At 44.0% G+C, this 11007-nt stretch overlaps 6 protein-coding genes across 6 annotated transcripts in view; 1 reads left to right on the top strand and 5 right to left on the bottom strand.

The window, feature by feature from the left end:
• The window catches only part of LOC131271331 (general transcription factor IIH subunit 4), a 1870-nt gene extending 1178 nt beyond the window's left edge, over nucleotides 1–692 (bottom strand). Inside the window, exons 1-3 of the mRNA XM_058272725.1 lie at nucleotides 335–692; nucleotides 167–271; nucleotides 1–96 (exon numbers count right to left, since the gene is read on the bottom strand). The exon at nucleotides 1–96 is cut by the window's left edge and continues 1178 nt beyond it. Of these exons, the coding sequence (XP_058128708.1) occupies nucleotides 1–96; nucleotides 167–271; nucleotides 335–522 (389 nt within the window). The 5' untranslated portion in view covers nucleotides 523–692. The remainder of the gene's footprint in view (nucleotides 97–166; nucleotides 272–334) is intronic.
• A 386-nt stretch (nucleotides 693–1078) lies between these two features.
• The window catches only part of LOC131260447 (centrosomal protein of 135 kDa), a 35397-nt gene continuing 25468 nt past the window's right edge, over nucleotides 1079–11007 (top strand). The window contains exons 1-3 of the mRNA XM_058262172.1: nucleotides 1079–1362; nucleotides 1502–1766; nucleotides 1986–2194. Coding sequence (XP_058118155.1) covers nucleotides 1192–1362; nucleotides 1502–1766; nucleotides 1986–2194 — 645 coding nt within the window. The 5' untranslated portion in view covers nucleotides 1079–1191. The remainder of the gene's footprint in view (nucleotides 1363–1501; nucleotides 1767–1985; nucleotides 2195–11007) is intronic.
• LOC131260454 (luciferin sulfotransferase-like) lies at nucleotides 2379–3593 on the bottom strand. The gene is made up of 4 exons (XM_058262180.1): nucleotides 3271–3593; nucleotides 2744–3204; nucleotides 2571–2664; nucleotides 2379–2499 (listed from the first exon to the last, which is right to left on the bottom strand). Exons 1-4 carry the CDS (start codon nucleotides 3591–3593, stop codon nucleotides 2379–2381), a joined length of 999 nt encoding a protein of 332 aa, XP_058118163.1.
• LOC131260450 (luciferin sulfotransferase-like) lies at nucleotides 6056–7542 on the bottom strand. The gene is made up of 5 exons (XM_058262176.1): nucleotides 7100–7542; nucleotides 6674–7022; nucleotides 6505–6610; nucleotides 6329–6404; nucleotides 6056–6262 (listed from the first exon to the last, which is right to left on the bottom strand). Exons 1-5 carry the CDS (start codon nucleotides 7441–7443, stop codon nucleotides 6139–6141), a joined length of 999 nt encoding a protein of 332 aa, XP_058118159.1. The 5' UTR covers nucleotides 7444–7542; the 3' UTR covers nucleotides 6056–6138.
• Nucleotides 8041–9320, bottom strand: LOC131260449 (luciferin sulfotransferase-like). The gene is made up of 2 exons (XM_058262175.1): nucleotides 8971–9320; nucleotides 8041–8889 (listed from the first exon to the last, which is right to left on the bottom strand). The coding sequence occupies exons 1-2, from the start codon at nucleotides 9306–9308 to the stop codon at nucleotides 8220–8222; spliced, it is 1008 nt and encodes a 335-aa protein (XP_058118158.1). The 5' UTR covers nucleotides 9309–9320; the 3' UTR covers nucleotides 8041–8219.
• LOC131260452 (luciferin sulfotransferase-like) lies at nucleotides 9579–10865 on the bottom strand. The gene is made up of 5 exons (XM_058262178.1): nucleotides 10528–10865; nucleotides 10101–10449; nucleotides 9934–10039; nucleotides 9794–9869; nucleotides 9579–9719 (listed from the first exon to the last, which is right to left on the bottom strand). The coding sequence occupies exons 1-5, from the start codon at nucleotides 10860–10862 to the stop codon at nucleotides 9599–9601; spliced, it is 987 nt and encodes a 328-aa protein (XP_058118161.1). The 5' UTR covers nucleotides 10863–10865; the 3' UTR covers nucleotides 9579–9598.

Here is an 11007-nt window from a genome sequence, read left to right as displayed (position 1 = left end):
GTCGGACACAGCTCCCATGCGGCCAGCCCCCCCGGGTAGGCCGCGCTGCGCCATACGCCTAGCTCTAGAAGCACCTGTGAGACTGATGTATTTTCCCTATCGAAAGCAATGATACAATAAAGGTAAACAACTTTTCGTTGAACTCCAAAGCGACCATCTAACTCACTTGGCGTACACCTGCGTTGCCCACGAGGATACGACGGCTTGTGGAATCGGTTGCTCGACGAACAGTATTCTAATAACAAACTGGCGGGCTATTTCCGGAAGCTCGCTGTAAGAGAAACGAAATTATATTCCAGTTGATTTATTGCTCAATTCCGCATGGAAAACAAACCGATACACAGCGAGACAGATTGCCGGGTAGTTGTAGAGTTTTTCGAGTACTTCCGGCGGGCGCGATTTAAGATACTCTTCTAGATCTTTGCATTCTAAATTGGCCGGTTTTGTGATGAGCGATGAAGAGGATGAGGATGAACTCTTGGACATGCCGCTGCTACTGCCACCACTTTTCGCTTCCGACATGGTTCGACGTTGAAGAGTGGGAAAGAAAAATAGGTTCACCAGTACACTGAGAACACTGGTGGCTTAGATAGGATTAACACCGAAGCTACACCGAACGAGGAAACTAATTTCCATCGAGAACCAGTTTAGGCACCGCGTCTAGCGGACGTAAATTTGCAAAACCGCGGAAGTTTTTGACCGGCCGTGAGAATTCACTGTTGACATTTGCGAATGTTTGGGAGTTGTATCGATGGCTGCGTAAGGTGTATCGGTGGCTGCGTACTCGTACGAGGCGAACTGACAGGTGTCAAAAATAAAACGATTTAATTTTACAAAGTTCTTGCTAATTTTTGCAGTTTTGTAACACTTAAAATCATTTAAAAAAAAAGAGAATTAATAACAGATAATACAAATCATCAATTGTTCCGAACGTATACGGTCTGGAATGCTTTTGGAGGTGATTTCTTCTTCTTCTTCTTCTTCTTCTTTGGCACCTTGGTTTGTTGTGGCCTGCTGTCACAATTTCATAAACAAATTCATAGCGCCGTTGCTATTTTGAACGGATCGCGCTTCATGCAGGACATGCGATAGTGTTTACAACTAAACTCCAATTTTATCTCCCCAAACATGTGTTCATTGTAGAATAGCAGTAGTGTTTAGTGAAAAGTAATTTATATTTGTTGTGCTAAAATGGAGATCGAAGAGCGCCACAGTGAGTTGCGGAGGCGCTTGGATGTGCTTGGTTTTGGACATCCACTGCCACTCGGTGCCATCGGGATCGTATCGGCAATCCTAGACGATCTGATACAAACATCGGAAAAGTTAAAATGTGCCAACCAACAGATTGACCAGCTGTATCAGGTGCCTTCATCGTAGTAACCATCGTTTTGCAATGTAGCACTTTGCTTTGCACGAAGTGAAAACGTTGATCGTATTGTGTCCTTTGTAACTTTTATTTTCTACTGTGTGTTCTGCGTGCTTCTTTCTGCTCGTAACTTAGGAAAAGGTCGCCTGGGAGCTGGGGGTCGAACCGTACAAGTGCGATAACTCTCGTCTGCTGGCCGAGTGCAACGAACTGCATCTGGAGCTGATCAGGCAGCAGGACAAGCACATCCTGGCAAATACGGAGCTTCGGTCAAGGTTGCGATCGCTGCAGGCGGAGAAGAAGCAGCTGGAGGAAAAATGTGTACAGGCGGAAAGTAGAGTTCGAGAGTTGCAAACGAACAGCGATGGCGTCAAGTCCCGCAAGAATAGTGTTAATACGCGTGAGTATATTAGTATGTTTAGGTGGGAGGTATCGATTTTATCAAAATGCGTACTCATTGCGTGTGCGTGGACCCTTAGCCGACAGCAGAAAGTGAAGAAATTTATTGCCTGTGAACAGTAACACGCTTGCAGGATACCCTTTTCTAACTAACGCTAGCTCCAGAACACCTTGCATGACATTTTTTCTAAAAATCCTCACCCCTCGCATGCATTCACAGAACGCAAACCGTTTATTTCTACCGTGAGGGCGGGTGGTTTTTACCAACCGCCAAAGTGCTGCGAGCAAGGCATGCAACCACAAGGATTGCCACCGACCTGCCGTTGTCCGTGTAATCAAATGAAGCAGACGGACGTCCTGCACGAGGTGGAACGGTTACAGGTGGAAACGAAAAATCAGCAAGGGGTCATCGATGCCCTCAAGAATCAGGTAAGTTTGGTGTTACGTAGAGAAAATGGCTAAACTTTATTACTGCGCTCTGATTAACCGTCTCTCGTGGGGGTTCGGAAAACGATTTGATTTATTACCCCGCAAGGTTTTCGATTAAACGTTGGAGGGTGCCATATAGGGCTTCACTCTTCACACTTCATGCTGCTTCATGGGGGAGCTGCTATTAGAAGAAAAAATTGAAATCGGTTCCTTGGATTATGGATTTTTCGTACTGTTCGAAGCGTTGCACGTATTCCTCATCCATGTCCTGTTGGTACGATCCAACTGTTCCGCTTCTAATGAATCTTTTGAAAAAGAAAGTAAAACAAGTTAGGATATATACATATACATATATTCCATTTGTTCTAGCACTTACTTGAACTCGTTTTTGGTGTTTTGTTTGCGTTCGTCACTATAATTGGTTTTCCTTGCCCATTCCAAAAGATCATCCATATTACATGACTTATTGTCTAAACGGGGGGAGGGAAGAAAAACGAAAACAAAAAGTGATTGTGGTCGCTAGTATTTTGTTGCCCGTTGATAACTCACTTCTCATTGCATCAACCGAAAGATGATCCTTCAATTCGATCACTTCACTTTCGGTGTAATGCTTCCCCAGGAAGGTGCTGACCTTCGCTATAACGCCGCCTAAATCGCGTTTCATTTGCTCGTAGGTCAGGAACAGGCAGTTACCGACCGGGTTCTTACTGTACTCCCAATAATCACGGACATGCCTTCCGAAGGGAGCGTAAATGAGACTGTCGTTGAGGAACGCATCGAAGAAATACTCTTTAGGCCCATCGTACCCAACGATGTTCCGGTAGTGGTGGTAGAACGAGGTGGCCGCATCTTTTGGGTTGCGCGAAACGTAGATAATTTTTGGCCGCACCGTAGCTACCGCTTCCGGGAGCAGCATCATCGGAAGATGGGATTTGATATGCCTTGGGCGCTTAAGATCTTGCACCCTGCCGACGGAATCGCCATCCATGAGCGTGAGAGCACCGGAGAGTCTTGGTAGAAGATCGAGGGAATAAATAATTTAACCATCCAACATCGGTACCCCTAAAGTTACTCACTCTAAAAAGGGGAATCGGTCTTCGAGCGAAAGCTTCCCCGCGCGATCATAGTCAAGGCCGTTGTTTAGCAGCCAAACCATCTCTTGGGTCCAGGTGGTGCCGCACTTGGGAAACGTTATGACCCACACGTCATCCTCGTAAACCGTTATTTGTTGGATGGGTTCCAAGAGTGGTAAAAACTTCTCTATCATCACGCACCATGTTGTTTCGGTGTTGTCCTTGCGATCTTCCCGTGACGATCTCGTCAAACGGTAATGCTTTTCCGTTCCCGGACAATCGATCCGATCGGTATACTGGTTGTTAAGTTTTTCGTACCGAATCATTTTGCACAGCTGCGCACGGATCGGAGGGTTGACTATTACTGTTAAAATGAAACTAACGCATGATCTTGTCTATCGGTCGTCCAGGTTAAAATGCATCGACCAATGTCCATTTAAGGAGGGGGGAGGGGGAAAGAAATTGCATCGTGAAAGAGGTTAGCAGCTAGTTGCATACATTGCATACAAAGTCGTGGCGGTTAGAGTGAGCTGATGGCATCGCGATTCCGCAACATTCGCCCCACTTCCTTGCTCGTGCAACTCACAGCGCGCCAAGCTGTGACTGTTGGCAAGAGTGACAAGTTGCAGATAATTTCTTCCTATGTACTCGAGAAAAATACCGAAGACAAGGCCAACGAAGATGCAATAAGAACCGTACGCGGTCGGGGGGAAGTATAATGACCATACGTTAGAGATAGTGAAGCGTACACGCATGTTACGGAAGAAGGCGGCGAATGCCCCGAGACACTCAGAATTTGTATTGGGAAAGGAAATAAGAATGTAACTGGTTTTCCTTGCGTCGTATTAAATATGCATGCTGCACGGTTGTGGATCAGCAAATTTTTCATCTAATTTATTTTCCCTTAAGCGCTTAGAACTATGGTACAGTTTCATTCGTAGACAAAGCTACTGCCCGCTGTTTGGTTTACGATGAACTCGTCGAAACGTGCTGCATATTCATCGGACATTTCATTGCGAAAGTCTCCTACGATGCCTTTACGGAAAAATCTAAGGAAAAGGGCAAATAAAAAAACGATTGAGTTCTTGTTCTTGAAAAAATATGTTAACAATATCTTTCGATTTAAAAAATAGTCTAAATTTTGTGTGCTTCTTCTTTTGGAAGATATTGTACACCGCAGTCTTGGGCTTGTTTACCCAAAGTAACGAATCATTTATATCTCTTTTGTGCTTTAAAATTGATGTCATAAAGGGTATCGTTTTACGTGGCATTACTTACTCAAAATTTTCACCTTCCAAGTTATACCGCTGGAGCACATTCTGGATCAGTTCGCTTTTATTTGTGGCTTTATTTTCTGTTTGTTACAACGACAAGAATATTGTATCAATTAGTGGGTATTTAATAAGCCAACTATAACAACTATTGACTTACGTTTCATTTGATTGAAAGACAAGTGAACTGCTAGCTGATCGAGCTGGATTTTGGTGTAGGATTTGTTGAAAAATTGGCACACCTTCGGTAGAACGGCTCTCAGGTCCTGTTGGTAGAGGTGGATTGAATGTTTGCAACTCTCGCATTTGCTTTTGGAAGAAAAAAGTCTTACTCACCCGTTTCATGCTTTCGTACGTAAGAAACATCACGTTGGGCTCATCTTTTAATTCCCAAAAATCGACAACATGTCGCACGAGTGGGCAGTAGGTAACCTCGTCCTGAAGGATACGATCATAAAAAGCTTCCTTTGATCCGCGGTACCCAACAATCGCGCGAAAGTGATGATAGTAGGAAACGGCCACGTCCTTCGGGTTGCGCGCTACGTAGAGAATTTTCGGCTTCACCATCCACAGCTGACGAGGCAAGAGGGGTATCGGAAGGTGTGACTTGATCTGTCGTGGACGCTCAGCGTTTGCGGCGATGGTAATCGTGTCGATGCCAAAGCTGGTTGCGATCGCACCGAACCTAGAACGATTACGAGGAACGGTTTTGAATGTCGCCGCTCAACTTTTAAGTGGTTTAAAAGAGGCCATTACTCCATATAAATTGATCTACTGTCAAGCCTCACGTCTCGCCCCTTTTGATAGTCAAGATCGTGAGTGATCAACCAGGCCATTTCCTCCGTCCAGGTGGTTCCACTTTTGGGAAAGGTGATGATCCACACATCATCCTCGTACACGGTAAAGTCGCGAATTCGCTGAGCAAAGTTTCGATAGATGGAAGACACGGTCACTGTTGGGGGTGCGGTTTTCAGTGGGTAATTTGACACATCGTTTAGTTGCACCTTTATATCACTATGCTTAGATGTTTCATGGTACACTAGCCCCGAATCGAATTCACTGAACATAAAAGTATTGTTATCCATGATCGGTTCAAAACGGAATGCGTTTGAAGTCAGTACAACGTGTTGGCAAAGGGAATGAATGACAACTGTTACACGATTGTGAACAACTTGCTTATTTGTTTGAAACTACCCGGACAAATAGAAAATGACAGAGAAAATACTGATAAGAAAAGTGTAACCACAGATCGTAAGGCATGTGGGAATAATCTCGATCTGTGGCTTTGAGATACTTCGCTTGCCCTTATACAATTTATACTATGCACATATAAGCACATATAAAAACTGTTAGGAAATATGCAAGGCTTTTGCTTAAATTCAATCCTCTAATTTTGGGCATACAAACAATTCGTTGGAACCATATCCAATTATGGATTTTTTTCAAATGAATTGTTCGTATTCTTTTTCAACAATATGAAATAATTAGAGTAAGAAAAATCATACATTGGGGGGATTTTATATATTTTGATATAGCTTGATAACTAAATATAACATAACATCATTCTAGCTCTACAAACTTGTGCTATCAAAACGTTTATTCACTCTAAGTTGTAGTTGAAATCACTTCCTGCAAGCTGGCTCGCTATAAATTGATCAAATTTGGCAATATACTCCTCGGACAATTCGTTTCGAAAATCTCCCACGATTCCTTTTCGCATAAATCTGTAAATAGGGTAGACCGTGAATTAGCGGTCATTGATTATCGGTAATATAACTTTAGCTACTTACTCAAATTGCTCGCCTTCACGACCGTTCATTTTCATCGCACTGCGGACCATGTTATCGTTGTTTGTTGAAGGATTTTCTAAAAATGTAACAAAGAGTATATCATATTCGTTTGATGGCTGTAGATGTAGACAATGTTTTGATCGAAGGATTTTTTCTTCAATGTGGCAGAAACATACTTTTCATTTCGTCAAATGATAGGTGAACCGCCAGTTCATCCAGTTGCTCATCGCTGAAAGATTTGCCAAAAAATTGACACACCCTCGGCAACACTCCTCTCAAATCCTAGATTATCAAAAACAGTTTTAGATATTATATTTAACGTTGTAAGCTTATGGTTATGCTTACTTTCTTCATCTCTTCATACGTTAGAAACAGAACGTTCGGTTCTTGTCGCAGGTTCCAGAAATCGAGCGCATGATGTACCTGGGGGCAAAACATTACCCTGTCCTGCAGTAGCCCCTCGAGGAAGGCCTCTTTGGTGCCGCGATAGCCCATTATCATTTGGTAATGGTGGAGATACGATACAGCTACGTCCTTTGGGTTACGAGCAACATAAATAATCTTTGGCTTGATCGTCCACAGCTGCTTGGGTAGCAGTGGAAGTGGCAGATGCGATTTTATATGCCGTGGTCGCTTCAGGCTTGCCGTGGCCGTGATTGTATCCACCGGTATACGATCGGCGATGGCACCAATTCTAAAACAATTCAAGCAAAAAATAAAGTTGGGCTTAGTGTTTTGTCCCATATCTTTCCGTTCTTTATCATTTCGTACTCCAAAAAGACGGATCTTGTATTGAGATTGATGTTTCGTGCTGTTTGATAATCGAGATCGTGCGTGATCAGCCAGGCCATCTCCTGTGTCCAAGTGGTGCCGCACTTGGGATAGGTCACGATCCAAACATCATCCTCGTATACGCGAAAGTCGCGCACTTGCTGGGCGTAGTTGCGATATTTCGAAGGCACAATTACAGGCGTCGGTCGTCTCAATTGTTTGAGGGAAGTTTCGGCAACCAGGGGATATTCGGCCAGATCGTTCAACTGCACCTCTACGAACGAGGATGCTCCTGGACATGCCAGATCAGATTCAATATCGGTAATGGTAAAAGCGCTGGACATTGTGTTCACGAAACTTTTCACACTTTTGTTTACGCAGTGCACCGAAAAGGTGTTTATTGGTGGCGTGTCAAAAATGAACTGAACTTTCCTTTCGCTTGTCCTATCCGAAACGGGTAGAGCAACATTAAAAGTTGTGGAATTCGGTCAATGTGGGCTAGTCATCTGTGCTAGACGTGGAACGGCACAGACACCAAGATCGAAAGTTAAATGACCGCAGAAGGGGAATAAGCAAGTAGTTTTTTGTCTTTTTTACCATCTCAAACCCAAGCCTGTACCGAGAGGATAGAGATAAACGGAGAGAGAGAATGGCCAAGACGAATAATTATCAACAAACCGCAACTTCTGATAGTAGGATGGAGCAGAGAGCAGATATGCAATTATAAACATGATAAGAATGCAGCGGAATGCATCCGCAAGAAGCAGAAGGAATATTAATCATTTGTACTTTTTATATATCATGTTTATTCCGCTATTGAATACTAAATTTAATTGAAAATGATTAGATTTATACTTTATTTGCAAAATAAAGGAACTGTTTTTTCAGTTCAAAATGTTAGATCTCGGTAGTTCTACTGTAGCCCAAATACTTTTTATTCTTCAGAAAGTACGATTTATTAGCGGTACGTACAATACGGTTCTTATTAACACGCTAAACTAACACTCCGATTGAGGGATGAGTTTTGTTTAAGAAAGTAAAAAACTTAACAAGAATAATGATTTGTTAACTCAACAACTGCACGAAGATTGCACAAACCTACAGTTTGGTGACGTAGTGTTTATTGAAACAATCGAGCATATTGACTCGATGGCGGTACTCTCTCTAACGTCCAACGGTCCATGGCTTCTATCAATTCTTCCGGGATTTCGTTCTTCCAGCCGTCCGCCTTTCCCTGCCGAATGAACTGCATGTTGTTGTCGTGGAGCTTATCGGTCCGGTTTGTTTGCTTGAGATTGTACTCGACCCACTCACTTCGGTTCACGGAGGTGTTTTGGCGCATTCGGTCGAAAGAAAGATGTTCGACCAGCTGTGCCACCTGCTCGGTGGTGTACGTTTTGTTGAAGAATCGACAAACTTCCGCGATCGTACCCGAAAGATCGCGCTTCATGTCCTCGAAGCAAAGAGAGAGCATATTCGGATAGCGTAGCTCACTGAATTCGATCACGTGACGATGGGAGGGCGAATAGTAGACGAGTTCGTTCATCATCGAGCGGATGAACTGGTTCAGTGTGCCGTTGTAAGAGTGAAGAGAGACAGAGTGGTGGTAGTATGAGACGGCCACGGATTTGGGATTGCGCCGGACGTGTACCATCTTGGGCTGAACAGACCATAGTGCGTTCGGGAGGAAGGCTGGTGGTAGGTGCGATTTGATGAAGCGCGGCGAAGGCATTTCCAACGCATCTCGAAGCGGATTGAACGGTTCCGGAAGGTCCCGAAGACCGATTAAACTGTAAAAGTAGGCCACAAAAGGGGTCAATGTTTAATTACCATATCGCATGAAGTAGTGGGATATTTGAGGAGTGTCTTACTCTATGAACGGAAATCGTCTATCCTGCGGAACATCCTGTGCCTTTTGAAAGTCGAGCTCATTGCAGACCAGCCAAATAAGCTCCTGCGTCCAGGTGGTTCCACTTTTCGGATACGTGACAATCCACACATCGTCCGGTCGAACCTCCATCTGCTTGATGGTCTGGGCCACACGTTCGTATCGGCTGGACAGACAAATGGGCTCCGGTTTCCAGTTTGAAATGTTTATTGGTACGCTGGCGTAGTCGTTACATTGCACCAGCATGTAATCTTCCTCGTTTCGCTCAGCGCAAGTGGCTCGAAAGACTGGGTCTTTGATATCGATGTACTCGAATGTCATTGTACAACAGTGGTTGGAACAGAACTGGCACTACCAAGAAGTTCTGTGGCTCTTTGCTCTTGCCCCTAGTTTGCCTTACAATCCGGTTTAAGTCTGGTTTACCGGTATGGGTTTCAGCTCAACCGGCAATGGTACTTCGAGGATCACCTATACCATAATCAACGGAAGCGCAATGATGCGTGTCATAGAGTGCGTTGCTGCGGCTTTGTGGACAGGGTTTATTTTAAGCATTTTAAACAGACGGTTATGACTTTTATTTCGCTGAAACGCAATGTGAATCCGATGAATTGTTACGCTTTGAAGCGAAAGTCACTTTCACGAAGGTATTTCTCTGTGTACTCGTTTAGTTTTGCGATGAATTCTGCTGGCAGCTCTTCCCGGTGCGCTCCTACTTGTCCTTTTCGCATGAACCTGTAATTGGTAAAGGTGAACATTAATGCAACAGTATTAATTATTAAATTATTAACTATAATTGTAGAGCTTACTGGAAGTCTTCGACCTTCTTCCCGGTTAGAGATTCTACCAGCTCCAGAACACAGGAGTTGTTGGCGGATTTATTGTCTACAAAGCAAAAATTAGTTATCAAAGCGATGCGTTGCTTTATCGTAAAATGGGCTAATCTTACTTCTCATGACCTCAAAAGATAGATGGTTTTCTAGCTCTTCAAGCTGCTGATCGGTGTAGGATTTGCTGAAGTACGTGCAAACTCTACGGAGGACTTCGGGCATGTTCTGTAAGAAGGATAAGAGAGTTATTTCAAACGTTTTACATATTGTGTACTAATCGATCTACCGTTTTCATATCTTCAAAGTGAATGAAAAGTATATTCATCTCGCGTCGAATGTTCCAATAGTCCAGGGTGTGGGGTATCTGCGGATTGAACAGCACCTGCTCGCTTAGCATTCCTTCGAGGAAGTCTTGCATGCTGCCCTGGTATCCGTGGAGGTGTCGATGATGGTGGAAGTAGCTCACCGTGGCGTCGTAGGGATTGCGTGCACAATAGATAAGCTTTGGACGCACAGTCCATATTTGCTTGGGAAGCAGTGCCATTGGCAAGTGGCACTGAATGTGTCGCGGTCGGCTTGCCTTATCCACCTCATCGATTGTGTCGCCCGGGAAATTGATAACGATTGTGGAAAACCTATTTTTCGGAAAACAGTGAAAAATTAACACGCATTCCCTTGAGCTTAACCGATTCATTCAATCACTGTGATCATACTCAAGAAAGATGGAACGATCGAGAAGGTTCACTTCGGAGGCCGTTTTATAATCGAGATCGTGGCTCACCAACCACACCATCTCCTGCGTCCAGGTGGTACCGCACTTCGGGAAGCTAAGTATCCAAACGTCATCCTCGTACACGGTGAGTTTGTGGATGCGTTCTGCTTCGTGCGCGAATTTCGGCGTCAGCACACAGTGCGTCGGTTTACGAGGTTTTTCGCCGACCGGCAGATAGCTCGACTCGGCAAGATGAACCTCTATGGTGGTAGGCCCATTCATTGGGGCTACCACCGCTTTGGCCAATGCGGAATCTAGTGGATTTGTTATAAACATAACTATTGTAAGGAAAACGTTGTGATGTACAAAACTATAAAAAAGAACGCTTCTAGGATCTGATTATTTAAAAACTGTTTAAAATTTAACGAGCCTTGGTGTTAATACGACCGACACGGAAACAAAAACGTTCTAAACTAATTTA

Source organism: Anopheles coustani, chromosome 3, assembly GCF_943734705.1.
Source record: "Anopheles coustani chromosome 3, idAnoCousDA_361_x.2, whole genome shotgun sequence".
In the NCBI taxonomy this organism is placed as follows: domain Eukaryota; kingdom Metazoa; phylum Arthropoda; class Insecta; order Diptera; family Culicidae; genus Anopheles; species Anopheles coustani.
This window is presented reverse-complemented; position numbering and strand designations above follow the sequence as displayed.

What these genes read in the sequence shown, in the direction of transcription:
- LOC131260454 (XM_058262180.1), bottom strand. Translation starts at nt 3,593, where the DNA reads ATGATTCGGTACGAAAAACTTAACAACCAGTATACCGATCGGATCGAT. An exon ending in TTCGGTTGATGCAATGAGAA is followed by an intron (nt 2,665 to 2,743) that starts GTGAGTTATCAA and finishes CCCCCCGTTTAG; the next exon opens with ACAATAAGTCATGTAATATG. An exon ending in AACACCAAAAACGAGTTCAA is followed by an intron (nt 2,500 to 2,570) that starts GTAAGTGCTAGA and finishes CTTTTTCAAAAG; the next exon opens with ATTCATTAGAAGCGGAACAG.
- LOC131260450 (XM_058262176.1), bottom strand. Translation starts at nt 7,443, where the DNA reads ATGTCCAGCGCTTTTACCATTACCGATATTGAATCTGATCTGGCATGT. An exon ending in CGTATGAAGAGATGAAGAAA is followed by an intron (nt 6,611 to 6,673) that starts GTAAGCATAACC and finishes TTGATAATCTAG; the next exon opens with GATTTGAGAGGAGTGTTGCC. An exon ending in CGTGAAGGCGAGCAATTTGA is followed by an intron (nt 6,263 to 6,328) that starts GTAAGTAGCTAA and finishes CCCTATTTACAG; the next exon opens with ATTTATGCGAAAAGGAATCG.
- LOC131260449 (XM_058262175.1), bottom strand. Translation starts at nt 9,308, where the DNA reads ATGACATTCGAGTACATCGATATCAAAGACCCAGTCTTTCGAGCCACT. An exon ending in AGACGATTTCCGTTCATAGA is followed by an intron (nt 8,890 to 8,970) that starts GTAAGACACTCC and finishes CTACTTTTACAG; the next exon opens with TTTAATCGGTCTTCGGGACC.
- LOC131260452 (XM_058262178.1), bottom strand. Translation starts at nt 10,862, where the DNA reads ATGTTTATAACAAATCCACTAGATTCCGCATTGGCCAAAGCGGTGGTA. An exon ending in GATCGTTCCATCTTTCTTGA is followed by an intron (nt 10,450 to 10,527) that starts GTATGATCACAG and finishes TCCGAAAAATAG; the next exon opens with GTTTTCCACAATCGTTATCA. An exon ending in ATCTTTTGAGGTCATGAGAA is followed by an intron (nt 9,870 to 9,933) that starts GTAAGATTAGCC and finishes TTTGCTTTGTAG; the next exon opens with ACAATAAATCCGCCAACAAC.